Source organism: Dendrobates tinctorius, unplaced genomic scaffold (assembly GCF_039654945.1).
Source record: "Dendrobates tinctorius isolate UK_male_01 unplaced genomic scaffold, ASM3965494v1 ptg000139l, whole genome shotgun sequence".
In the NCBI taxonomy this organism is placed as follows: domain Eukaryota; kingdom Metazoa; phylum Chordata; class Amphibia; order Anura; family Dendrobatidae; genus Dendrobates; species Dendrobates tinctorius.
In genome coordinates, this window is record NW_027361807.1 from 6,733,406 (window position 1) to 6,759,108 (window position 25,703).

Here is a 25,703-nt window from a genome sequence, read left to right on the forward strand (position 1 = left end):
CTGGGCTGAATATAACGGGCAACGCATCTACTGTTTAATGGACACAGGGTCCCACGTGACCACTATGCCGGAGGCATATTTCCAGAGTTACTTTCCCAAAGTTATTGCTGTATGTAGCACAAGTGGTTAGGCTATCACAGGTTCAAGTCTTTTAAGGGGACAATAAAATACAGTCAAATGACAAATTGTTTTTAAAAATATGAAAAAAGAAAAAAATAGACAAGTTCGAATCATTTGCTTGTTTCCCATTAAAAATTATGAAATTTAAACATTTTAAAAATACACATGTTGTGTGTTTACATTTGTGAAAGTCGTATCTATTGCAGTGTAAGATTAATTAACCAATCGGTAATGAAAGTGTCAGAATTGCAGTTGTTCAGCCGCCACAACAGCACAAAAAAGTGAAATAACAGACTATCAAAATTTGGTATGTACCCCAAAATGGTATCAATAGAAATGTTGGTTGAAGGCGCAAAGAAACCCTCGCACACTTTGATCGACTGAAAATTGAATAGTTACTGGTCGATTTTGGTGCGTAGAGGCTGGACTATACATAGGGTCTTCTCCTTCCTGTCTGTGATTCCCTGCTCCTGTGCCTGCCTCCTTTGTTTGAGATCTCAAAAGTGACCTGTCATTCATTGTGGGCAGGCGGAGGGGCTGGGAATCACAGAGGGAGGAAAAGATACTGTATATCTTCTGTATATCTTCTTTTACTAGAAATTCCTCGGAAAACATATTGTCACAGTGTGACTCGACCCCAAAGGGTGGTCGGTTAAGGCCTCTTTCACACTTCCGTTTTTTACAATCAGTCACAATCCGCCAGGTTTTGAAAAAAAACGGATCCTCAAATTTTTTTTGAGGATCCGTTTTTTTCCCATTGACTTGCATTAATGGCGGATTGTGACGGATTGCTGTCCGTTGCATCCGTTTTTTGTGAGGATCCGCCAAAAGTTGCTGTCCGTCACCATCCTCAAAAATTTCAAAACGGAGCTTGTAACGTTTTTTTCTCTGGCGGATCCTGCAAACACTGATTTAACCCGAATTTCTTTCTGGGTGCCGGACAAAAAAAAAATTCTCTCTCTCTCTCTCTCTCTCTCTCTCTCTCTCTCCTCTCTCTCTCTCCTCTCTCTCTCTCCTCTCTCTCTCTCCTCTCTCTCTCTCCTCTCTCTCTCTCTCTCTCCTCTCTCTCTCTCCTTCCCGGCCAGCGATTCCTTTAAATTTCTTCATTTTCAGGATCCGTCTGAAAACGGATCCTGTGCCATCCGTTCACATCAGTTGAGAACGGATCCGCTTGTCCGCCTTTTTGGCGGATTATAACTGATGCAAAAAACTGAAGTGTGAAAGAGGCCTTACTCAAAGTATAATGCTTACAAAAATTGCCACAGAATGGCTGTGGAATCCAGGATTATATAAACCTTCTGACATTTATTTTCTTAGTAAGTACCCAAGACTTATCAGTTTTCTGTAATTGTATGCAGATTAGATTGGTTAATCTGGTAACAGATCCCTTATAAGTATAAGGAAATCTCTAATTAGAATCTAAAAATGTGTTATTGGGGGAAAATAGATGTTTTTCAAGAAAATAGGTGGTTAACCAAAACTATTCCTTAAATGGAGTCTGTCAGCACAGATTGTCTGTTCTAACCAACTAAGAACAGGCGCTCGGTGGATCACGGCGGGGCCAATCATTTAACTACAATTTCCCGCTTGCTTGTTTTCCATCTATCTCCACCCTTCTCTGGGTCTATAAAGCCAGAACTGTCAATCAGAGCTGGGGTGGAGATAGAGAGAAAGCAAGCAGGCGGGAAGGTGTGGTTAAATGTTTGGCCACATCATGATGCACGGAGCGCCTGTACTTAGAATAATGCTGTGCTGATAGCGTCCCTTTAAATGGTTATTCCCATCTTCATAGATTGTTACTGTCAGAGAGCTTTTGTAGAAACTTTCATTGTTGGTGTTTATTGTTTCTCAAACTTTGCAGTCATTCTTGAGATATTAAAAAGAATCTATCACTAGGTTTTTGCTATCCCATATGAAAGCAGAATAAAGTAGAGGCAGAGACCCTGATTCTAGCAATGTGTCACTTACTGACCTGCTTACTGTCATTTTGAAAAAAATCACCATCTTATCTGCTGCAGATCTAGCAGCACTCTGAATGCTGAGCTCTGTATGACCCCACCCACATTACTGATTGTCAGCTCTCTACCCATGTACAGTGTACAGAGAGAGCTGCCAATCAGTGATAGAAGGTGGGGTTATACAGAGCTCATGAATATGCTTGACTACCTGGCAGCAGGGTTTACTAGTCCTGTAGTGATATTCTCCTACTGATAAAAGTTATTTTATCAAAACTACAGTAAGCAGCCCAGTAAGTGATACATCACTGGAAATAGGATCTCTGTCTCTACATTATGCTGCCCTCAGATTAGGTGGAAAAAACCTGGGGACAGATTCCCTTTAAATCTTTTGTTTTCTTCTGTTTACAACATGTTGCCTAGGAGACTGACAACTGGTGCTGTCTAGCTTGTTATCACTGTGATAAAGCTGGTAGAGCTGGGGACACAACAGTGCGATCCAGTGATATTTGCTAGCTTCAAACCAGTGCTTACAAGCTCAACAGAAGCGAGCTTGTAATCATGGCACACGTTCTGCTGTCTAGCAGCAGTGGTTGGTCTCCAAGGCAATGAGCTTCAAACAAAAGATAAGAAAAAGTGTTAATACCTGTCACTAAACTGCCCCAAATTATCCACTTACAGGGATGGGAAAAACCCTTTAATTCTATCTGCAAAAGGTACTAACAGAAATAAGCATTAAACAGACCATTTTTGAAAATTGCCCATCACAATGCACCGTCATTGCAAGCAAAATAGAATGGAGTGTGAGCAGCCACTGTGCTTCATGGGACACTACTGATGTCTGATGTAGAGGCATTGTCCCCTATTTTACTTAGGGTACCGTTAAACTTAGCGATGCACCAGCGATCCCGACAACGATATGGATCGCTGGTGCATCGCTAAGTGGTCACTAGTGAGCTGCCACACAGGCAGATCTCACCAGCGACATAGCAGCGGTCGGGGGTCGCTACTTACCTGTCAGATGCGACGATCCTGACGTCCTCCTGCCCGCGTCCACGCGTCGCTCGTCGGCGCCACAGGAAGCGCCCGACGAGACGTTCTCGCGCGACCAGTGATAACCAGCGGGGGAGCCGGTTGGAGGTAAGTATCAGACATAGCGATATCACTAGCAATATCGCTGCTTCGTCACAAAATCGGTGACGTTACAGCGATGTTGCTAGCGATATCGCTATGTGTAACGGGGGCTTTACTCACTATGTATAGAAGCATTTATCATTGCCTGTGGTCAGAAAGCAGACTTACTTGCCCATTATGTGAACAGGAAGTCATGCTGTGCTATGTGGGCAGGTGAATGAGTGCCAGCAGGAACATAAGAAAATAATTCATGTGAATGTAAAGCCCCCGTTACACATAGCGATATCGCTAGCAATATCGCTGTAAAGTCACCAATTTTGTGACGTAGCAGCGATATTGCTAGCGATATCGCTATGTCTGATACTTACCTCCGACCAGCTCCCCCGCTGGTTATCGCTGGTCGCGCGAGAACGTCCTGGATCATTTCTCGTCGGGCGCTTCCTGCTGTGCTTCCTGTGGCGCCGACGAGCGACACGTGGACGCGGGCGGGAGGACGTCAGGATCGCCTTGTCTGACAGGTAAGTAGCGACCGCCGACCCCTGCTATGTCGCTAGTGAGATCTGCCTGTGTGGCAGCTCACTAGCGACCACTTAGCGATGCACCAGCGATCCATATCGTTGTCGGGATCGCTGGTGCATCGCTAAGTGTAACGGTACCCTAAGCCTATTCGAGGAATGCCTCAATCCAGAAATCAATGTTTGTACCATTACATGGCCAACTTGTTTTACTCCGTTTAACCCTGAGCTCCAAGAATGATCGCAAAATTGCGCAAATGATATAGAAAGATTCTTGAAATTACTGTGAAGAGTTCTCCATGGCAATGCTTACTGCACTTTACGATTAAATGGATCCTATGCATTTATTCTTGGCTGTGGACACGGTTGTTCATTGAAAACGAATCATGAGAAGCGTGAAATTGTTAAGATTTCGATCTTCGCTTTCTAGCCGTCTAGGATTTCAAACATGTGGTTAATCATAAATGAAATGATATAACTTTGGGTGTCATCAATAGGTTTACCGTATCATCCGACATGAACGCGCTTCTCTTTTTACCCATCTGCGACTATTTGATTACAATTAGCGAGTAGAAGCAATTCATAGATTACAGTACTCACATTATTAAAGGGGCTCTCTGGGAAGTAGAGTAAATCAATACATTAAAAAAAATGTTATAAATTGCAAAATACTTTTAATAACTTATTTACTCCTGTTTTGTCTGGTGAGCATGAGCAATTATGATTTTTTCAGAATGTCTGCCATCACATTCCTGAACACAAATCCCATCTTTAATATAGCAGGACTGGTTGTGTTTCGTCAGTAGCGGGCATAAATGGAATAGGGCCCTTGTTTAAGGACAGCTTAGTTATGAGCCATACTTTGTGTCTGTAACAGGACCTGCTTGTTGATTGAATAGTGAAAGTGGACCAATGTGCAGCTGCGCACATTGCACCAATCATATGTCTACCCCTGTGCCTCCTGCTCACCTGCCTATTCTGGCCGTTATCAGGAGAGACAGGAGCCAGATAGGATTAAATATCTGTATATCACAGCTCTGATCAACTCTCAGGTATATTTGGTAGACATATTGTGCGCTAAGGCTGGTTTCACATTTGCGTATGGAGGAGCTGCGGAGGTATGTGGACGTCCTCAGTGAAGCTCCGCCCATGGTCGCACCTCCTCCGGTCAGCTCCGCCTCCGTCGGCATGTGGCCTGCGTACTATATCTTTAGCATTGGGTACGCAGGCCGTGCCGATGTATGCGGATGCCTCTGCATGCGTCGTTTTGATGGTGCGGTGACCTGCGCTGAATGCAACGTGTTGCATTTTGGTGCGGTCGTCACACGGTCAAAACGACGCATGCAGAGGCATCCGCATACATCCGCACGGCCTGCGTACCCAATGCTAAAGATAGGTAAAAACTAAGAACCAATGGAGCAAAAATCCATACACAGAAACAACATATACTCAAAATCTTGCTTTTATTCGTACAAAAAGATATGTGTTTAAAAAGACATTATTACAACATGGTACAAGCTCAGACAGAAGTGTAAGACATTGATCAGAATGCACCCAATTGGAAAAAATGTGCTACCAAACACAGATGTTCAGCACAGGAATTTGGCCAAAGTCTTCCTCAGAGGCCCCATATGTAACTCCAAACATCATTAGAGGTAACTCTATTATGTACTAGTCCAAATGGAGTTGTGAGCAGTCCATAGGGTCCACAACCCCCTACTCCAAACAGTGGTCCCCATGTGCACCGATCCAAACAATCATCAAAGGTACCCTGCAAGTCTACAGCCAAAAATGGTCAGTTACACAAGTAAGTGGGTGTGGAGAGAGGGGAGGGGGAATCTTTACCCCTTACCCATGCTGGTGTCCATTGGCGACCCTATGGACTGCTCACAACTCCATTTGGACTAGTACATAATAGAGTTACCTCTAATGATGTTTGGAGGTACATATGGGGCCTCTGAGGAGGACTTTGGCCTAATTCCTGTGCTGAACATCTGTGTTTGGTAGCGCATTTTTTCCAATTGGGTGCGTTCTGATCAATGTCTTACACTTCTGTCTGAGCTTGTACCATGTTGTAATAATGTCTTTTTAAACACATATCTTTTTGTACGAATAAAAGCAAGATTTTGAGTATATGTTGTTTCTGTGTATGGATTTTTGCTCCATTGGTTCTTAGTTGTTTTAGCGATTTGGGAGCTCCATTGGGAACTATTCCCTTCCTGGAATTATACCAGGGGTTGTTGTGCCACAAAAATATGCATTCTGAACTTGGGATCAAGTTATCCAATGCTAAAGATAGGGTACGCAGGCTGCAGGCCGACGGAGGCGGAGTTGACCAGAGGAGGTGTGGCAGTGGGCGGAGCTTCACGGAGGACATCCACATCCCTCCTCAGCTCCTCCATACGCAAATGTGAAACCAGCCTAACAGGGTGTGCACAAGCAGTACAAAAGAGTTACATACACATTAGACTTATGTTGGCCCAACCTGACAATATTGACAGGTTCGGCCTATGGTCTGTGTTTGGGGACACCAGCTGACAGTTGGTTGGGGTAAGTGTTGATCACGCATGTCCAATTTTGGACTGCCGATTACATTGTTCTTCCAGAGATAAGCTGTTGGCCAACTTGTCTTTCTCATGGAGAACATAGGAGCCCATTGCTAAATGAGTATATGGGAACATCAGCTGAGATGGCTGTCGGCCGAACAATTAGCCAGCAGCCATCTAATGTGTCTGGCCAGTTTTACATTGATTCTGACATCTCCCTCAGCCTGTGTCTTATCCCTCCTCTTCACTTATCCCAATGTGTGTACTCTACTATACAATTTCAACAATTTACAGTGTGTTCTGTCTTTTCTACTTCACAGCCATTTAGGTTTCTTCATCTCCAAATCAAGCCCGACCGCCATACTCCTAAATTTTTGGGAAGCGCAGAACTTCCCTAATGGGAACCTGGCACGATTGGCATCTGCTGTGGCTGAGATCGGAAAGCAAGACTCTCTAATGTACATGATGTCAGAAGCAGAGTGCTGAAGTTTTATCAGACTACTGTTCTATTCCAGCAAGTCCCATGTCCAAGCTTGGTCAAGGGGCTCAAACTCCCAACGTTGGCCCGTGGGCTTACTCAAGAAAATGGCCCTTTCCTGGCAACTGTGGGTTAGAGGGCTTGAAACATATCTTGTCACAGTTTTATCCCCTCTGCAAGTGAAAGAGTTAATGATTTGTCCAGCTCCTTTATGCAGAGCAGGATGATCAGAAATGGAGCCTGACGCCACAATCAACTGTGTGAGGCCAAATGCATTAACAAAAAACGCTGCTCTCATCATTTTTCACTCGGTCAAACTTGAACAGTATTTGAAGGAGGCATTGTCTATAATGTTTTTTTTGTTAAATACTGTGGACCTTACTAAAAAACACCAACACCACCTGGTATATATTGCACTGGAGAGCCAAGGCCCCACAGAACCCTCGTGGGAAGTCAACTTACCAATCACTAAAGACATTCCTTTTCTCTCTTTCTAAACCAAGTGTCTTGTATTGCTACCTTGTCAGTGAAGGTGCGACAGTGACACCCAGTGTTTGTGTTGTTCAGTTGTTCCACCCATACCCAGGTAAGTGAAGAAAGGTGCAATATTAAACAGAAATGATTCCCACCAAACACAGATACATCCCCTACTTAATAGCCATACAAACCTTAGAGGGTGCATCAGAGGTCATTTTTTTTACCCAAACAGGGGAGAAATCCCAAATAGAATTCATTGGCCCTTTCACCCCTCAAGCCAGCTGTATATGCAAAACGAGAGCACTCCTGCTCCAGAAGTGGATGAATGCGTGTGTTTGATGGTGGACGCGTGTGCACAAGTGTTGTGTTTATTTTCAGACCAAGAAAAAGTCATTTGAACAATAAAAATGTGTAATGATCAGTGTTTTTTTTCTACATTCTGTATTAAAGTGCATTCAAGTATTTACACTTGGCCTTATGTATATATTCTGTTCATTCCGCTGAAGGTGTATAGTACTTTTAGGTGACTTGAATGTAAATAAATTATATATATTGCTAAACAGTCTATATGTTTTGATTGAGAGAAGAAATCATTGCCCGCTTTTCTAAGAGTTCATTTGGGATGTTGGTTTGCTGTCTCTACAGATAATCAGCCGGGGCAGATGGCAAATCGTGACAGTGTTAAAATAAAGTGAATTTTATTGAATCTTTTGCTAAACAATTACTTTCAACAAAGCTTCCTTTTGTTTTACTTAACAATCAGGATTTTTAAACATTGTTATTGTGAAGCAATTGAGATGAATAATATTTGCCATCTGTGCAATATTCAAAAAGGAAACAAAAATGAGCCTTAATGCTAATTTACCAATAGAATATTTTTAAATTCTTATTTTAAAGAGGAATTTTCACCATGTTTTAAAAGAGCCACGTCATGGAACAATGGCTTCGGAGCTGAATAAAACATTAGTCTTTATTTTTTTAATTTCTCTCCATTTTGGAGATATTAGCTTGTAAAGTTCAGATTGTAATTTCTGATAAGACCAAGGGGGCATTATCAGAGATTCATCTCTGGAGTCATTGACTTTTTCCCTTATATCATGTTGACCAATCATATGTAGGTGGTGTCATACAGGGGGGGGAATACACCTCCGGAAAAGCTTAGAACTGCCCATTTATGTGTCACATACAGAGTTTTAAAACTAATTTTAAAAACAAGTCCATGACACCGGTCTGTGAGGCTCAGAGCATGTCCTATTCTCATCCGATTTGTGGATCAGATTCGTCCATTAAAATCTATGTGGATCCATATAAAACAGAAGATATTCTTTGTACTTCAGACTTCTATCCAAGTTTAACGCATCTATTAAAAGGAATCTGTCACCCTTTTTTTCAACTATGAGCTGCCGCCACTGACATCAGGGGCTTATCTACAGCATTCTGTAATGCTGTAGATAAGCCCCCAATGTAACCTGAAAGATAAGAAAAAAGAGTTCAATTATGCTCACCAGCGGGCGGTCCGGTCTTGGTCCGATGGGTGTTGTCGACCAGCGCCTCCCATCTTCTAACAGTGACATCCTCTTCTTTCCTTCTTGTCGTGGCTCCGGCGCAGGCCAACTGCTCTGCCCTCTACCGGCACCTGCACACTGCAGGACTCTGCTCTGCCCTCAACAGGGCAGAGCAGTGCGCCTGCGCAGGAGCCACGACTGGAAGGAAAGAAGAGGATGGCATCATATGAAGATGGGAGGCGCCGGACCAGACGGCGACACCCATCGGACCGGAACGAACGCCGGGGTAAGTATAATCTAACTCTTTTTTCTTATCTTTCAGGTTACATCGAGGGCTTACCTACAGCATTACAGAATGCTGTAGAAAAGCCACTGATGTCAGTGGCGGCAGCTCATGGTCAAAAAAAAAGGGTGACAGATTCCCTTTAAGAGTCAATGGATAAAAAAAGTTCAGACGGTCTATCTTTTTCTGTTAAAAAAAAAAAAAAAAACGATGCAACTAAGATGGCACCTGAAAAAAAAAAAGGTTCATTTATTTTTGATGGTAACACACAGTTATGTTAATGCAATCTTACACTTTTCAATATATCCTTGTCATAGCGTTGTAGAAAGTAGTTATTAACCTACTATAGAAAGATTCATTGTCAGTTAGACCATCTCATTACAGGTGTATTTATACTGCAATAAACCATAGGATAATTAAATGCCGGACTGCAATAAATGTGCATGACATATTTAGTTTTTCTTTAATGAGTTTTTCTGCGGTCGGTGCTGAAAAATCCTAACTTAATCCATTGATTTAATGTTTCTACACAATAAAACAAAAAAGGATGAATCCATTGCATGCAAATAGCAACCTACCTAGATCTAACTGATGCTTCAACTACCATGAAAGGAATGTAGAAAGAGAATTTTAATTTGCATTCTTCTCAAATTATTTATGTCTTTTTCCACAAACCCCTCTGGTTTAAAAAACTGCTCCAAAAACTGAAATACATCTCATGTACATGACTGCACGATATGTACAATGAGTGGGACTTTTATGTGTGGTTGATGTGCAATGCTTGCACTCTCTTCTCAGCTAAGCTTAAATATATATGTATCTATATCCATCAGTTTTATATATATTATGGTGGAGCAGCCCACTCTGCTGCACATGGAGTTAGACACGGGAACATTGCGCCTTTAGGAATTTGCTTGGTTATTTAGATGCGGCATAAACCAAGGTGAAGCACAAAGTAAACACGGCCCTCTGGGCAAAAAAGCAAAACAAAACCGTAGCACTAGGCGCAGTCCTTATATTAGCGGGTATGAGCCCGCTCAGGATTAGCGAGACCCACAGTTCAGGCATAAGCAAAAACACAAAACACTTCTCTGAGATGCTCCTCTCCAAACACTGAACACTGCTGCCTTTGGAGGCCAGCTACTTAAACCCCAGACAACACCCTGGAGTGAAGATAAGGTGGTCATCCTCCCACCCACTCGATGGATGTCCACATAAAAGACAGCCCATTATACAAATTAGCTGGGTTTTATGTCATTGACACCATTAGGCATAGCACTTTACCAGTGACTTTTATATATTTATATTCAGCATCAAAGTGCAGTCATTTCAGGTTAGTGGTACTGACCTGGACTGCTTTTCAAGCAGGAGCGTCCACCCCCACAATAATGAGGAGGATAGAAGGAAGTGTACTCTTGCTAAACAGAATAACAACCCTTTTAGTTGGAAACAGATCATTAACTCTACTCCACACATTTTAGAAACACAACTTGCTATTTTCTAGCCTGATAGATAGCCAATAGTGATGAGTGAATGTGCTCGGATAACGTGTTATCTGAGCATGCTTGGGTCATGTTATCCAAGTACATTGGGCATGCTCGGATAATATGTTCAACTTCCTACGGCTACATGTTTGGCGGCTGTTAGACAGTTGAAACACATATAGGGATTGCCTAACAGCCGCCAAACATGCACATTATCCAAGCACGTTCGCTCATCACTAGTAGCCAGCACTTTGCAAAGATGTAAGCACAGACAGGACAAAATGAAAGCAGGGTCTGTGATTTGGTCCATAGCGAAGGATTGGGCCAACTGGTGACCAGTTCTATTTTCAACTAGATGGGCAACCACAACATATGAGTATGCCAGCCCCTTATTGCAGGTGTCACAATGAGGCCACTCCACTAAATATTACTACAGCATGAGGTGCATGCTCAAACTGTGATACTGTGTGGGGCTACAAGGAGGGATAATTACTAGAGTTGAGTGACTTTGGTCGGATCGGGTTTCATGAAACAAAATTTGTTTCAGATGAAACTGGTCCGACTAGGGCAAAAATAGTTGGAGTTTCGTCCGAAACCCGACCCCAATGCAAGTCAATGGGGAATAAAAGTCGGCATTGAGTGGATGAATGTCATCCGCTCAATGCCGACTTTTATTTCCCATTGACTTGTATTGGGGTCGGGTTTTGGACGAAACTCCGACTTTTTTTGCCCTAGTCGGACCAGTTTCATCTGAAACAAATTTTGTTTCATGAAACCCGATCCGACCAAAGTCGCTCAACTCTAGTGGACACTACTACTGTAAGGCTGTGTTCACACACAGCGTTTTTTTCATGGTTTTTCCAGCGGATTTGCCAAAAAATCCACGGGAAAAACGCGAAAAAGAAGCTTCCCATTCATTTCTATGCATTTTGCACTTTGTGCACATTGATGCGTTTTTTACCGTGAAAAACGCATCGCGGTAAAAAACGCAGCATGCTCATTAATTTCGTGTTTTTTTCCGTGTTTCTGGCTTTTTCCATGTGTCTAGAAACTGCGCGGAAAAAAACGCAAAAAAACACGCAAAAATCGCGGTAAAAACGCACAGAAAAAAACGCGCAGTTTCTGGGAAGGGAGTCCTGTTTTTCAGCAGAAAATTTCTGCTACGTGTGCACTTAGCCTAAGGGGGTATTAAAGGTACAAGTCAGTAGCATAGCTGTCAGGGGGCAGAGGCGGCATTTGTTCCGAGGGGCCAACTCAGAGAAACCACCAATCTTAACTGTGCACACCAGTACAGTTATGCCACGATTTGGTTTTCCTGCACTACCTATCACGGTCACGTGTGTCTGGACGCAGCGAGTACCGCAAGGCGAACCCATATGACACCCGTGACCCTGGATACAGCGCCTCCAGTGGGGCAAATTTAAATAATAAAACGTGCAGCTGGATACGCCACCTCCAACTGGCGAATTTAGGTATTACACGTTATACATACAGTAGTCTGGAAACCCCGCCTCGAGTAAGGCGAATTTAAACAATAAAGGGGGAACCTGGGTAACATCAACAATGGTGGGCCCTGCAATAGGGAAGTGGAGACCTCCTGAACTCCCCTGAGCCAGTGTCCCTGCACTCCTAACATTCCCTATGCTGGTTCCGCACCGGGCGACGCACAGGAACCTAAAAACCCTAGCTCGCCCTGAACCTAAACCCTCACTAGGGAATTGGTCGGTGCGGAAACTAATCCCACCACTGCACTAAACACACATGAGGGAAAATGACAATACAGAGGAAACACAACTTAGCTTTGCTCTGTTGCATACGCTCCCAGCAACAGAGCCCACCACCTGTGTGCATCTTCTCCTCCACCCGGATGCATCACCATAACTGGTTCCTTCACCATAGTGCAGCCTTGGAGCAGAGTCCACCACCAATTGCAGAAGTCCAGTAACAGAGTCCCAAAGATGATTTCAGCTCCTGCCCAAAAAGTCAAGCAGGCTTGAGTCCAGCTCTCAGCACCAAGTCCCGCATGCTGAGTGCAACTCTCTCCACAGTCGTCACTCCACCAAGCCATGCAAGCACTTCCTGCAAACACCATAAACTGTGACTCCACCATGCCATGCCAGCCCTTCTTGCAGACCACATAGCGGCCACTCGTCCCCTCTGGCTGGGCTGCGCAGGACTCATGTTCAGCTCCTTCATTACCCAGGCTTGCTTCCCAAATGACGAACACAATATCACCAACAGTGATTGAACACACCTGGCTCTCTTTTATAGAGCCTCACACCTGATTTGTAATTAAGTGCACATGAAACCAAAGAAACTAAAGTGCACTACCGCTCACCACCACCGGGGCAACTTAGAATGAACGACACCACGTGTAATAATTCTATTGGCCACCGGGGGCAATCAACCCACTTTGGCACCAAGCCAAAGGAAAAAAAAGTTCACTTTGTGCATTTAAACTGTCAGATCCACCTTGGATCATGACAGTACCCCCTCCTTAATGAGGGGCCTCTGGACCCTCAAGACCACTCCTCATTAGGAAAACACCTACAGCGGGGACTCCCAGATCCTGAGTTCACCCCACCACTACCTGACACTTCAGGTTAATGACAAACGCACCACTGGTATTGGCAATACATGTTCGTTTTGGAGGCACCACTCATCTCCACAGTGCTGTCCTGGGGAACGAGGTTATGTATGTGAATGTTTAGTATGCGCTGGTAACACTTCGCAACACACTTCCACTGATGTTTTTTTTTTTGGTGGCCACCCATACACGCTTGTTCACACACAGGTCCGGACCTGAACGTTTATTGCACACATTCGTTAGTCATAAATTTGGTGAACTCATTCTGGACTCGACAACAGAGGCGTCCCTCCTCTGTCACCACACTCACACCCCCGCTATTCACCAAGGGACACCACCCTCCAACCCTTTCACCATGAGGTCTGCACCTCCCAGGGTTGGTCAATGGCGAGGGTTGAGATTTGTCCCCACTCCCCCGCAGCACACCTGCCGCTCACACCTGGAGGAGAAGGGGACAGAAATATGGAGGAAATATACACTCGCTGGTCACCTTCCTCCACACGACCAGGAGGGGGCGGCTTCTTCGGTGGTATAGAAGATTTGGCGTCAGCCCCGCGGACTATAACACCATTCTGCTCACTATAGGGACGTACCCCTTCACCTCGGGGAACCCCAGACAGCACCATGGGGATCACCAACTCCACCCACCTGTCTGGGTACGTCCGCCTGTATGAACAAGTCCCGCTCCCCAGCAGCGACTCTAGGGGGCACTTTGCCAGAGCCGCAGGGACATGGAGGAAAAATACACTCGCTGGTCGCCTTCCTCCACACGACAAGGAGGGGGCAGCTTCTTCAATGGTATGGAAGATTTGGCGTGAGCCCCGCGGACTATCACCAGTCTGCTCACTACAGGGACATACCCCTTCACCTCGAGGAACCCCAGACAGCACCATGGGGATCACCAACTCCACCCACCTGTCTGGTTACGTCCACCTGTAAGAACAAGTCCCACTCCCCAGCAACGACTCAAGGGGGCTTTTGCCAGACCCGCAATTTGCCAAAGCCGCCATTTTGATTTCCTGGTTGCCTGAGCAGTGGCCCCAGACCCTGATAACTGCTGCTGCAGCAGCTCTAACACACCTTGCCGCTCCCCACTCACCTCAGTGAGGCCCGGCAGCAATTACTCACTGGTCTCCACATGGCCAAAGCTCACCAGAAAAAAAAAAGTTGGGTTTGTGATAATGTCACGGTCACGTGTGTCTGGACGTAGCGAGTACCGCAAGGCGAACCCATAAGACACCCGTGACCCTGGATACAGCGCCTCCATTGGGGCGAATTTAAATAATAAAATGTGCAGCTGGATACGCCGCCTCCAACTGGTGAATTTAGGTATTACACGTTATACATACAGTAGTCTGGAAACCCCACCTCCCGTAAGGCGAATTTAAACAATAAAGGGGGAACCTGGGTAACATCAACAATGGTGGGCTCTGCAATAGGGAATAGGGAAGTGGAGACCTCCTGAACTCCCCTGAGCCAGTGTCCCTGCACTCCTAACGTTCCCTATGCCGGTTCCGCATCCGGCGATGCACAGGAACCTAAAAACCCTAGCTCGCCCTGAACCTAAACCCTCACTAGGGAATTGGTCGGTGCGGAAACTAATCCCACCACTGCACTAAACACACATGAGGGAAAATGACAATACAGGGGAAACACCACTTACCTTTGCTCTGTCGCGTACGCTCCCAGCAACAGAGCCCAACACCTGTGTGCATCTTCTCCTCCACCCGGATCCATCACCATAACTGGTTCCTTCACCATAGTGCAGCCTTGGAGCAGAGTCCACCACCAATTGCAGAAGTCCAGTAACAGAGTCCCAAAGATGAGTTCAGCTCCTGCCCAAAAAGTCAAGCAGGCTTGAGTCCAGCTCTCAGCAACCAAGTCCCGCATGCTGAGTGCAACTCTCTTCACAGTCGTCACTCCACCAAGCCATGCAAGCACTTCCTGCCAACACCATAAACTTTGACTCCACCACGCCATGCCAGCCCTTCTTGCAGACCACATAGCTGCCACTCGTCCCCTCTGGCTGGGCTGCACAGGACTCATGTTCAGCTCCTTCATCACCCAGGTTTGCTTCCCAAATGACCAACACAATATCACCAACAGTGATTGAACACACCTGGCTCTCTTTTATAGAGCCTCACACCTGATTTGTAATTAAGTGCACATTAAACCAAAGAAACTAAAGTGCACTACCACCGGGGCAACTTAGAATGAATGACACCACGTGTAATAATTCTAATGGCCTCCGGGGCAATCAACCCACTTTGGCACCAAGCCAAAGAAAAAAGTTCACTTTGTGTATTTAAACTGTCAGATCCACCTTGGATCATGACACTACCACTGTCCATTCTGTAGGCCGCAGATTACTTTAGGCCTGTGGACAACAGAATGACAGGGTGACGACGAGACTGTGGGTACCTGTGTGCTGGGTCCGGAACCAGAAAAGCTACATCCCCTATTCCCGGGGGAAGCATTAGTGTGCTGGACCTTCCTCCTGACAGAGGGGGCAGGGGATAAAAAGGCAGAGCGTGCGCATGCCGTATGCTCCATGTCCAAGAGTACAGTACATGTCCCACATAAGGGTGACCGGGAATGGGACAGACACTGGTGCCCTGATGTTGCCTGCGAATATTTGCCCAGACACTTACTCCCTGACTTCACCAGTGTATGTTTGCCGAGCCACGTTGGGCTCGTACAGTACTGTGACCCGTTCCCTTGTCAGCCACTGCAGTATATGGACTAGGCTCAGTGGAAGGTACAGTAGACCAACCGCTGCCGCCAGAAGATGGGGCATTGTTGCCCACAGGACCTTCCTGGAAAAGAAACAGCATCAGCCGTTGACGGCGCTATTGAGTTCCCAGTAGGAGTTGCAGTTTGAGGAACTTCTGACAAGTGCTTCACTGGAACTGCCGTTACTTGATCCTTTATTCTTTACCTCAGAATAACCTTTGCTTATTGTCCTGTTTAATCCCTTGTTTAATCCTTTACCTCCCTGCATGGAGTATTTCCCTGTTATTAAACTTGTTAACCCTTGCTCTGCCTCATGTCCATCACTGCATCCCACAACCTGCTCACATAAGTACCAGACAGGTATAGAACGACATATCTATCACCTGTATGTGCTCCGGCACAATGACAAAACTCCATTGATCCACCTGCACTTTGGTGTCGTCCGCCAGCCAAGATCCTGGGTTGGGTGAGTATTTGATGCTTATTTTTTTATTTTAATAGTACTTGTTTGGGTACTGTTGGGGCATCATATAGCGTGGAGACTACTGTGGAGCTATCATAGTGTAGAGACAACTGTGGGAGCATCATATAGTGTGGGGTGCTTTATATTGAGTAAAAGGGAACAGAGAGCCCATCATACTGTGTATATATGGGAAGTGTGAGCCCATCATACTGTACATAGGGGGCTGTGTGACATCACACTATATACAGTATTTTAGAGCTGTGGGCCCATGATATTGTATATAGAAAGCAGTATGGCATCATATGGTGTATAGGGCAAATGTGGGACCATCACATTCTAAATAAAGAGCTGGGGGACATCACTCTATGTATAGGGGACCTGTGGGGAAATCATGCTATGTAAAGGGAAGCTGTGGAAGCAATATACTTGCATTGGGGACCTGGGAGGACATCTAATTGTATATATAGGGAGTTGTAGGTACATCATACTGTGTTATTGAGGAGCTGTAGGGGCATCACATCATGCATAAGAAATCTGCATGTGGAGGACTCACGAGACATTATTACTACACATCGGGGGGACTCAGGGGACATTAATAAAGGTTATGTGGTGAAAAAAAATCATTGTTAAAAGGACATGGATATTGTGAACATCAAAAGTACACATAGGGCATTATTTTCTTAGGGGTGCAAAATGTAGACACTATTTTCTAGAGAACTTGGACACGGTATTAATATTTGCTAGATGTCAATTTTACCATCTAAAAGCCACAAAAGAGACATTTTACTATTTAGTGGGTACAGTGGTGGATGTTATTATGTAGGGCACTAAGAGAAGCATTTTTCGTGAGACAGTTTATATTACTGTTGGAGATCGCCACATCCATCTACGCTGGATGAAGAGAAGAGAAAGTGAATGACTCCAAAAGGATAGGTCACTGGTGAGTCCCTGGATATACCTGTACGGTGTACACCTATGCAGTCTCCAGAGTGCATGTGTAGATTTCAAGGTAATAATGGTAGTACATTGTTTTGTTTGTCAGTGAAAAACTCGTGGAGATGTGTCAGTTTTTCTCTGGTATCACTAATGAAAAGGACCAGTACAAGTCTATGGGTCTGTAAAAGATATGTACAGAACACGGATGGCAACTGTGTGCTGTCTATATTTAACATTGCAAATGATAAGAGAAGATTTGTGTAAGGGTGTGACAAGGACTATCATATACCTTACCCTCAAGACAACAATTGTAGTGTGAATAATACTAATATGTGGTCGTGTAGTGTTTTGTTTTTATGGTTTAATGTAACATGCATAGAATCTTATAAGTACAGATGCTGCTGTGAGGGTACTGTGTTGGTAATGCCTAAGGTAACTGGATCGCCCGCCAGGGCAGTGGGATTACTCGGTACCGGGCCGGTGTCTCAGAGGGATGTGTCACGATGACGGTGACCCGGTCCATGGCCCTGGGCATCCATGCAAAAGAGGTGAAACGCGGCTGAATAAAGTTTATAGATGGATGATACGTGACGCCACCTGTGGTTCTCGGCAATGAAGGGGTTAAGCCGACGCTGCAGGCAGATCCTCTGGGACAGATGGTATAAGGCAGCAAGATGTAAGAGCTCCCCACAGGTAGAGCTGTAGTCCCAGGGCAGTAGTAATAGATGTTGAGGAAGAGGGTGCAGTGTTAGGCACAGAGATGTAGCAGTGCTGAAGGGGCTGCAGGAAGACGGCAATGACACAACAGGGTGCAGTTTCCTTTACCTTTACTTTGCTTTGTAAGTGCAGTCCAGGATCCAGATTACAGATGGCACAGGAGCTGATCAGCCTGGGAGCAACTTCGGAATCTCTCTATGTAGATGGGTTGTGTAGTCTCCTTTCTAGCGCTTATCTGAGGCATTTGCAGTACTGAGTTACACTGAAGTTCCTCTTGCTTGCACTCTTTTAGAACTCCCCTCGTATGGCAGACAGCCATAGTCTCCTCTTTCTGGCTCACACAAGTTGCTGCTGTGCCTCCGAGTCTTAGTTGGGAATGGAGCATTTACAGCCTCTCGTTCCTCCGGTTTCTGCTGCAGGACCATCAGCATCCATACAACCTTGGATACTGGACTCCGGACCATGCGCTTACAGCTAGAAGTGAGCCTGAATTCTGCTCAGTCCTCCAGCTCCTCTTTTCCACATCCACACACTTCACTTTCTCCACACAAACTCCCCTAACTTCCCCCTTCCTGGCCCTCAGAGAGCAGCTCCTCCCAAAGTTTGGTTCAGAGCTCCCTCTGCTGGCCTGGAGTGGGAACTGTGCGGTGTGCTAGATTTACCTGATAGAGAGATCTTTCATTGCTTCCAAGCATGACATCACCCTCCCTAGGAGGAAGGTAATGTCACTGTGGTGACTATACTCCTCGGGGCGCCACATTACTTTGTACATGTGTAGGGAAGGTGACATGATGGATGGACTTGTCTGTAGGGAGAAGGGATGGTTGGTGCACTGTAGACAGATGTTTGTAATGACAAAAGGGAAACAGCTGGGGAAAATGGAAAAGGAGTGCAGTACCTAAGTTTGACCACAAGATGGCAGGAGGGAGCATGAGAACAGGACTTGACAGCAGCTTAAGGCTACGAAAACGCTTAGTCATGGGGGGCTGGGAGACAGGAACCCAGGAGGGGATTTCCCGAGCAGGGAGATAAATAGGACAGGACGGGGTTCCAGATGTTTCCAGTCCTGGGAGGAGCTCAGGAGGAGAAGAGACAGTGAAGGAGAATGAACAGCAGTGGGCAGCTCGACCAGGGGACTGAGGAGAAAAGAAGTCAGGAGGGTGGCGCCGACACGAAGAACCGCAGAACAGACGAGGCCCCGGGGGTACCAAATTGACGACGACCTCGGACTGGTGAAGCGCTGGTGGTAGATAGTTCTAGGGCAGCCGCAGTGAAAGAGCCGCGAGGAATGTCACTACGACAGATGGAAGGTGCAGGTACCCGGGCCTGAATGCGGAGAGCTGTAAAGGTGCTGCGGTGTATGGCTACGGTCGTCAGGAGGATGGCCAATAAGCTCGGACCTGTTGTACCCGAAAATCTGCCTCCGCCTCGCTTCTGTGTCGTCTGTGCACGGTAAGCAGTGGACCACCCCCCACTCCGGGCCATTACTACACACACAGCTCAGGGGTACGGACAGTGTGAAACATTTTTTTAATGTTTAGTTACTGATAGGAATATTACAATACATAAGGTAGTGGTGGGCCTTATTTTTAGGACAAGGTCAAGCAAAAAGGGGAAGCATTTCCTGGTTTAGTCACTGCTAGATTTATTTGCTCATGTGAGTGAGCCCTAACATGTGCAAATCAAATATTGGCTTGCATTCGGACCAATGTTATTCAATGATTCAGTGCTCATCTGCGATTTTATCAGCTTGGATCAGATTATAATCGGACTGACAAAAAATTTGCAGCATGCTGGAAGTAGATGTAAATTTTGAATCATAATCGGTAATGTAAGTCAATGGGTGCGAGAAAAAAAAATAAATCTCATAGCACACAGACCATGCATGTGCCTTGCGATTTTTGTGCAATCATCTCAGAGGAAACCCGACATTTCATCAGCCAAGTACAGTAAATTCACAGCCCAAAAAGTCAATAGAATAGATATAGAGATAGAATAAAAGAAAAAAATTGCGTGGTGTTCCCCTTGTTTTTCTTAACCAGCTGAGCAAAAGCAGGGGGCTGATGTTTATAGTCTGGGAAAGTGGTAATTAACATGCATCTTTCAAGACTATTAATATCAGCTCACAGCTGTCTACTTAGCCTTTATTGGTTATTAACAAAGGGTGAACCCCAGCCCCCCAAAAAATTGATGTGGGGTCCCCTTTATTATTAGTAGTAACCAGCAAAGGCTATACAGACAACTGTGGGCTGACATTAATAGCCTGCTAAGGGGACAGATATTGGCCCCCTAACAGACTACGAACATCAGCCTTCAGCCACGTCAGAAATGGCACATCCATTAGATGCACCAATTCTAATGCTTAGCCTCTCCTCATTCCATTTGCCTTGGTCCAGTGGCAATTGGGGTAATAGTATTGAGGTTGATGTCAGCTAACATCAAGTCCAGGGTTTAGTAATTGAGAGGCGTCTAAGACATCCCTTTACTAACCCCACAGTCAAATTTAATAAAGACAGAGTAAAGTCCTTTATTTGAAATAATACATGGCTAAAAGAGGGTCTGGGAGTTTGTTTTTATTTTTTTTAATTTTTTTTTGGATATTACAAAATAATTCTCACCTCTCCGCAGATAATCCCTATGTAATGCTGTCCCACGAAGAACTCCAGCTTTGCTATATCCGGATGGTTTGTTGAGCGGTGGCATGATGAGACCACTCAGCAAGCAAGTCAGAATGCACCAAGGCAGTAGTATGAGAGCTCTCCTCCAGTGTCTAGTGCTGCTGGGCCACCGCACCAGGGAAAGTGGGAAGAGTTGAAGCTAGCATCTAATGATGGTTTTCTTAATCAGGGAGGAGGCCAATATCCATGGCCTCTTCCTAGCCTATTAATATCAGCCTTCAGCGGTCTGCCTAGCCTTTTCTGGTTATTAAATATAGGGTGGACCTTACATCATTTTTTTTTTTGGGGGGGGGTGACCCCTTGTTTATAGCCATTAAAGGCTACATGGACAGCTGTGAGATTACATTAATAATCTGGGAAGCTCAGTGGTAATTACTCCCTTCCCAGGCTATTATGACCAGCTCACAGTTGCCTGCTTTCCCTCAGTTGGTTAATAGAAATTAGAGGGACCCCACACCATTTTTTTTCTTTCATTTAGTTTTTAACTAAATACAGGTACAGAACATTACACATGTAAAAGCACTGATTATATAGTTCTGTCTATATTTGTATATAACATTGTTTTATTAGTTAGAAAACTAGCTTGAAATGAAAGAACTACTGTATGTAAAAGCTGATGTTAAAAAACACATTGCGTATGCACGTCATGTGGATGCAGCTTGCTAAAAATCACATTGTAGTCGCATGACACTCATCCTACTTTTCTGGATCGACATCGAACCAAATTTTTAAGTGTGACTTCAACCTTAGTGTGTGAGGTTTGTGACAAGTAAAAGTTCAAGTGGCAGTGGTCTGGAGGCACATGGAGCACATAGCGTTTTGACAGCATGATATTATCGGAATTATCTGTGGACATTCCTGTAATGTCTGAGCCTATGGCAGGAACTAGGCACTGGGAAGTGTGCCTTACTCCCTTGCATACTGAGGATGCTGGACAGGGAAATGTAAAGGAGATAAATCAAGCATAGGGATGGTCTGAGCTGAACATAAGCAGAGGCTTAAAATGTGCGGTATTGATGAAACTGGAACTGGAGGGTGCTGTACCCAAAACTGAGTATTAAAGACTACTGGACAGTTCATATAAAGCAAAGTTGAATTTGTTATAGTGAACCGGGTGTCCCCTGATCTGTGTGCTGCTGATCTTGGAGCAAGGGAAGTGGGTGCAGTAGAGGCCTCCAGTATGAAAATGATTACACTGCATTGTACAACATTGATGGACTGGCATACTGTTTATTTGTGTTGCCAGGGTGTGTAGAAGCAGCAGCTTGCCTATAGCTACCACTATGGGCACCTTAAATTTGTAATTTTTTTATCCATCCATGAAAAACCACTGATGAGACACTGATGGTAAAAACAGACCAGTGTCTCATCAGTGGTTTTTCAAATATAGATAAAAAAAAATTACAAATTTTTTACAAAAATCCAAAACACTGATGACACCAATACCTTTTTGCCATGTATTTATACACAGACGTGTCAATGAGGGCTTACAAATAAAATCTGACGGGGACAGTTGGGAGGCCCTAATACACATTAGATGGTTGTGGCCTCAAACATGAATACCAGAATGGGAACCAGTTTTCCAGTTCATATTTTAGAACCTAGGTCCTATTGACAGGGGCACACCACAGGTTTACTTAATTTAGGTATTATAGGCTTTATTAATCAAACTAAAAAAGGCAAGAATATGACTGTCAACCTCGCAAACAAATTTTTTTTTTTGCACATTGTTTTACTAGTCAAATTTTACATTACATACACTCGACACTAATACAGCACCATGTTCCAGGTGCTGACTTTTTTGGAGAGCACCTACCTTTCATTTCTAATTTCTTCATTTTTGGAAAAATGGTTAAGATTTGTTGAAAAAAAAAAAAAGATAAGCGTAGACATTTTGCACACGTGTTTTAGTAGTCTAAATTGACAACCGTACACCCAACACCTATACTTCGTCCTGCTAACACATTATGCCTTCTGATCACGTATCTATCTAGCATTTCTTATGTCCTTTTTGCCAAGGGTTGACATTATCAAAAGTGTTGTTCAAGAGTTAGGGTAAAAGAAAAAAGTACCAATAAAAAAATAATAATGGGGTACTTTAAAACTGGAAAACAACAAAAAAAACCCCACATACATATGCCCTCATTCAGCCATTGCACGCAACTAGAAGCAAAAGATCCACTGACACCAGCTGTCAAGGTAATAGTTCTACCCAATGCAGGCCACAATTAGATTCCTTTTTGCCTATGGCAAGCATATTAGTTGACAACAAGTGGAGGGCGATATGGAATATATGGCACATTCATTTCAATCACAACAAGATACTGTAATATTACCTCTAAGTGACACCCTCAGCTTGAGTTAGTGTTCTGTACAGAATGTTCTAGCTGATCACAAAAGAGTAAGAAGATTTTTTTTAAAAAGCACATGTAAAGTTTGTCAATTATCTCTTCTATTAAAATGGGTGTTGATTACTATAGGATGACAATCTGTTTCAACGATGAGCTCACTTTGACATTACTAATGCTGTGTTTATATTAAAGAGATTGAAAGGGGTTGGATACAGCCCTAGGAGACCTCACATAGTTATACACATCTTTTCAGAGTAATTGAAGTACCTGTGATTCACACCTATTTGCCACAAATCAAAATTTTACACCAAATTCGGCAAACCTGGTAAATTGTAATTTCAGAGGATCAAATTTATTCCATGCAGTGCGCAATAAGCGTATGTTGAAACAAATCTTGGGAAGTCATCTCTGCTTTACATCTACTTGCGAGCACAACAGTACAGTATGTACACAAGAGATTGTAGCTTTGTAACCTTATCAAACTTAATTGCTTGGACCTCCTTTAGCAGCAATAATTTGATCAAGGTTTCCATTATTTTCAGATCACATTTCTGTTGAAGGAAAAAAAAACCTCTAAAATCAATCAAATTACTTGAAACTGGCAATTACAGTTGTGGCCAAAAGTATTGACACCCCTGTAATTCTGTCAGATAATACTCAGTTTCTTCCTGAAAATGATTGCAAACACAAATTCTTTGGTATTATTATCTTCATTTAATCTGTCTTAAATGAAAAAACACAAAAAGAATTGTCCTAAAGCCAAATTGGATTTAATTCCACATCAAACAAAAAAAGAGGGTGGACAAAAGTATTGGCACTGTTTGAAAAATCATGTGATGCTTCTCTAATTTGTGTAATTAACAGCACCTGTAACTTACCTGTGGCACCTAACAGGTGTTGGCAATAACTAAATCACACTTGCAGCCAGTTGACATGGATTAAAGTTGACTCAACCTCTGTCCTGTGTCCTTGTGTGTACCACATTGAGGATGGAGAAAAGAAAGAAGGACCAAAGAACTGTCTGAGGACTTGAGAAATCAAATTGTGAGGAAGCATGAGCAATCTCAAGGCTACAAGTCCATCTCCAAAGACCTGAATGTTCCTGTGTCTACCGTGCGCAGTGTCATCAAGAAGTTTAAAGCCCATGGCACTGTGGCTAACCTCCCTAGATGTGGACGGAAAAGAAAAATTGACAAGAGATTTCAACGCAAGATTGTGTGGATGTTGGATAAAGAACCTCGACTAACATCCAAACAAGTTCAAGCTGCCCTGCAGTCCGAGGGTACAACAGTGTCAACCAGTACTATCCGTCGGCATCTGAATGAAAAGAGACTGTATTGTTGGAGACCCAGGAAGACCCCACTTCTTACCCCGAGACATAAAAAAGCCAGGCTGGAGTTTGCCAAAACTTACCTGAAAAAGCCTAAAACGTTTTGGAACAATGTTCTCTGGTCAGATGAGACAAAAGTAGAGCTTTTTGGGCAAAGGCATCAACATAGAGTTTACAGGAGAAAAAAAGAGGCATTCAAAGAAAAGAACACGGACCCTACAGTCAAACATGGTGGAGGTTCCCTGATGTTTTGGGGTTGCTTTGCTGCCTCTGGCACTGGACTGCTTGACCGTGTGCATGGCATTATGAAATCTGAAGACTACCAACAAATTTTGCAGCATAATGTAGGGCCCAGTGTGAGAAAGCTGGGTCTCTGTTGTGAGTTCATTTTCCCCTTCACCATTGAAGTCTGATGAACTCCCTCTTCTGGTGAAGGAAGGTAGTGAGGCTGATTACCAAGCACTTGGGCAGGATGATGATGACTGGGTGATGGGAATTGCTGACTGGATATAAGGCAGCCGACGCCCTTCTGCCTTGCTGGTGATCTCTCTGAGGGATTCTAGGAGACCAGTCTGATTCCTGCTCCTCAAAAGCTAAGTTTTCTGCTCTGCTTTTTGCATTTGTGTTTTGGTTTTGTTTTGTCTTGTTTTTCTGGATTTATGCCATTCCCTGCTGGGGTGAGCTGAATTCCTTTTTGCTCTGTCTTCAGAAAATACCTGAGTACTGATATAGTCTTTTTGAAGCCTAGCGTCTTAAGGACTTTTTTCCCTATCAGCTGTTGGCTCTTGTTTTGATAGGGTTTTTGGCGGATTGCAGACAGCAGCTTTTCTATCCTGTCCTATTTAGTTAGCTTGGGCCCCATCATTTGCTCAGCCTATCTTTCTATCTGTGTGAGTGTTTTTTCATCTTGCTTCACCGTCATTATATGTTGGGGGCTGCCTATTGCTTTGGGGTCTGCTCTGGGGCAGTTTAGATTTCCCTTTCTGTCTTTAGGCTATGCAGTTCTCCGGCTGTGATCGAGGGGTATAGGGCACCGTAGGAACCCCCCACGGCTACTGCTAGTTGTTGTTGATAGGTTCAGGGGTCTGCAATCCGATAGCTGCGAAATTCTCTGGTTTTCTAGACTTAGCTAGTATTTCTGTTTTTGCCTCCTACGGTGACTCATTCATAACAGAATCACCAGCCGTACAGCAGATCCTAGGGTACTCAATAGCAGGAAAGAATTGTAAAAAAAAAATAAATAAAAAAAAAAAAGTGTGTATATTTTTTCCTCTATATCTCTGAGGCCGTAGGGGGAATTTTTTTTTCTCTCAATGGAGATAAAGCAATTGTCTGATCGTGTGGAGCAGCTCGCTGCGGAAGTGCGGGGAATTTCCCCCTACCTTGCTCATTCACATGCTGCTGAACCAAA

General features: G+C 44.3%; 1 protein-coding gene across 3 annotated transcripts in view; it reads left to right on the forward strand.

The window, feature by feature from the left end:
• The window catches only part of UNC5A (unc-5 netrin receptor A), a 614,615-nt gene extending 606,830 nt beyond the window's left edge, over positions 1-7,785 (forward strand). For all 3 annotated transcript variants that reach the window (XM_073544983.1, XM_073544984.1, XM_073544985.1), the window contains exon 16: positions 6,591-7,785. In XM_073544983.1, the coding sequence (XP_073401084.1) occupies positions 6,591-6,756 (166 nt within the window). In that variant the 3' untranslated portion in view covers positions 6,757-7,785. The remainder of the gene's footprint in view (positions 1-6,590) is intronic.
• Positions 7,786-25,703: the final 17,918 nt, after the last annotated feature.